The 1,300-nt window shown below is 36.2% G+C and overlaps 1 protein-coding gene across 1 annotated transcript in view; it reads right to left on the bottom strand.

Moving 5' to 3' along the window:
• The window catches only part of Spta1 (spectrin alpha, erythrocytic 1), an 89,218-nt gene that overhangs the window by 75,408 nt on the left and 12,510 nt on the right, over positions 1–1,300 (bottom strand). Inside the window, exons 8-9 of the mRNA XM_004640008.2 lie at positions 451–605; positions 42–111 (exon numbers count right to left, since the gene is read on the bottom strand). Coding sequence (XP_004640065.1) covers positions 42–111; positions 451–605 — 225 coding nt within the window. The remainder of the gene's footprint in view (positions 1–41; positions 112–450; positions 606–1,300) is intronic.

The following is a 1,300-nucleotide window of genomic DNA, read 5'->3' as shown; positions in this document are numbered from 1 at the left end:
AAACTGATTAATAGGACAGTTTCAATAAATTTAAATGATACTTGATTACCACCAATTTTGTAAGTGTTCAACGGTACACAGACAATTCTGGAGTATTTTATTTTATTTTTACTTTTTGAAGGGAATGAAAATATTTAAAATATTAGACATGATATATAATATTCTTCCTTTATTTTTTTTAATTGTAGCTCCTTAGCCAGAACTAGGACTTCTCCAACTTTATGAGTTAATTTATAATATCCTAGAAATGGGAGAAAGAAGCAGAGATAAGATGCTGAATTTTACACTGATTAACAAATTCCCCTTCAAAAATGAAAACTTCGTTTTCTCTGCTGAAGAAACAGTTGAGGCAAATACCTCTCTGTGTTACTTCCTGAATTCTTCTGCCTTTGACATCTTGTGCAGTCTCTGTACAGGTAGAAAATATAATAAGGGGGAGAAACTTCCTACCCGTAAGAAGCCTGCAGCCTTGCATATCTGGTGGTACCCAAGGCACGAATGTGCTCCCAGTTGGAGGTCAGATCGTCTCTCATTTGTTCGATCTGTTGTTCTTCCGAAGGATGGGAGACCACCAACTTGTCCGCTTTGGCACACAGCTCCTTTACCTTTGGGGTGGAACAGAAAGCTCAGAGGAAATCCAACTCTGATTCCCAACAAAGTTCATATAAAACAACCATATGAATAACAAACTGGTAAATATATTTGTATTGACATATGCTATAAATATGTTAAACTGTTATGTTAATATCAATTTAATGAGCATCTATCTTTCATTGTGTTCAGTAGTGTACCTGCATTTTCTCATACTATATTATTTATTTAGTAATACCTTAAGGTAGAAACCATCTTTATTCTCCTTTTGAGTATCAACAGAGGCAAAGTGCTTCTTTGCACAAAGTCATTCAGCTAGTGTCAGAAGTAAGGTCCTGGTCTAAGTCTGTCCCTCATCATTCCTCTGTATCCCTAAATAGTACTGTGGGTGTCAGAAATACATATCTGCCCAAGGTTAAGAAAACTTCAATAAGGCCTGGGGAGATAGCTCAGTAGAATAAGTGCTTGCCTGGCAAACACAGGGTCCTGAGTTCAATCACCCATACTGGAAAAAAAAATTATTTAAGGGGCCAGGGAGATGGCTCCATAGAATAAGCGCTTGCCTAGCAAGTGCAAGGCCCTGAGTTCAATCCGGTTCTGCCAAAAAAAAAAAAAAAGAAAAGAAAAGAAAAGAAAAAGAAAGAAAGAAAGAAAGAAAGAAAGAAAAAAGAAAACTTCAGTAAAACCAGACCTTTTCACAATCAATTCT

The sequence above is a fragment of the Octodon degus genome, unplaced genomic scaffold (assembly GCF_000260255.1).
Source record: "Octodon degus isolate 3935 unplaced genomic scaffold, OctDeg1.0 scaffold00116, whole genome shotgun sequence".
NCBI classification, from domain to species: Eukaryota; Metazoa; Chordata; class Mammalia; order Rodentia; family Octodontidae; genus Octodon; species Octodon degus.
The sequence above is the reverse complement of the archived record's forward strand: the minus strand, read 5'-3'. Positions and strand labels throughout refer to the sequence as shown.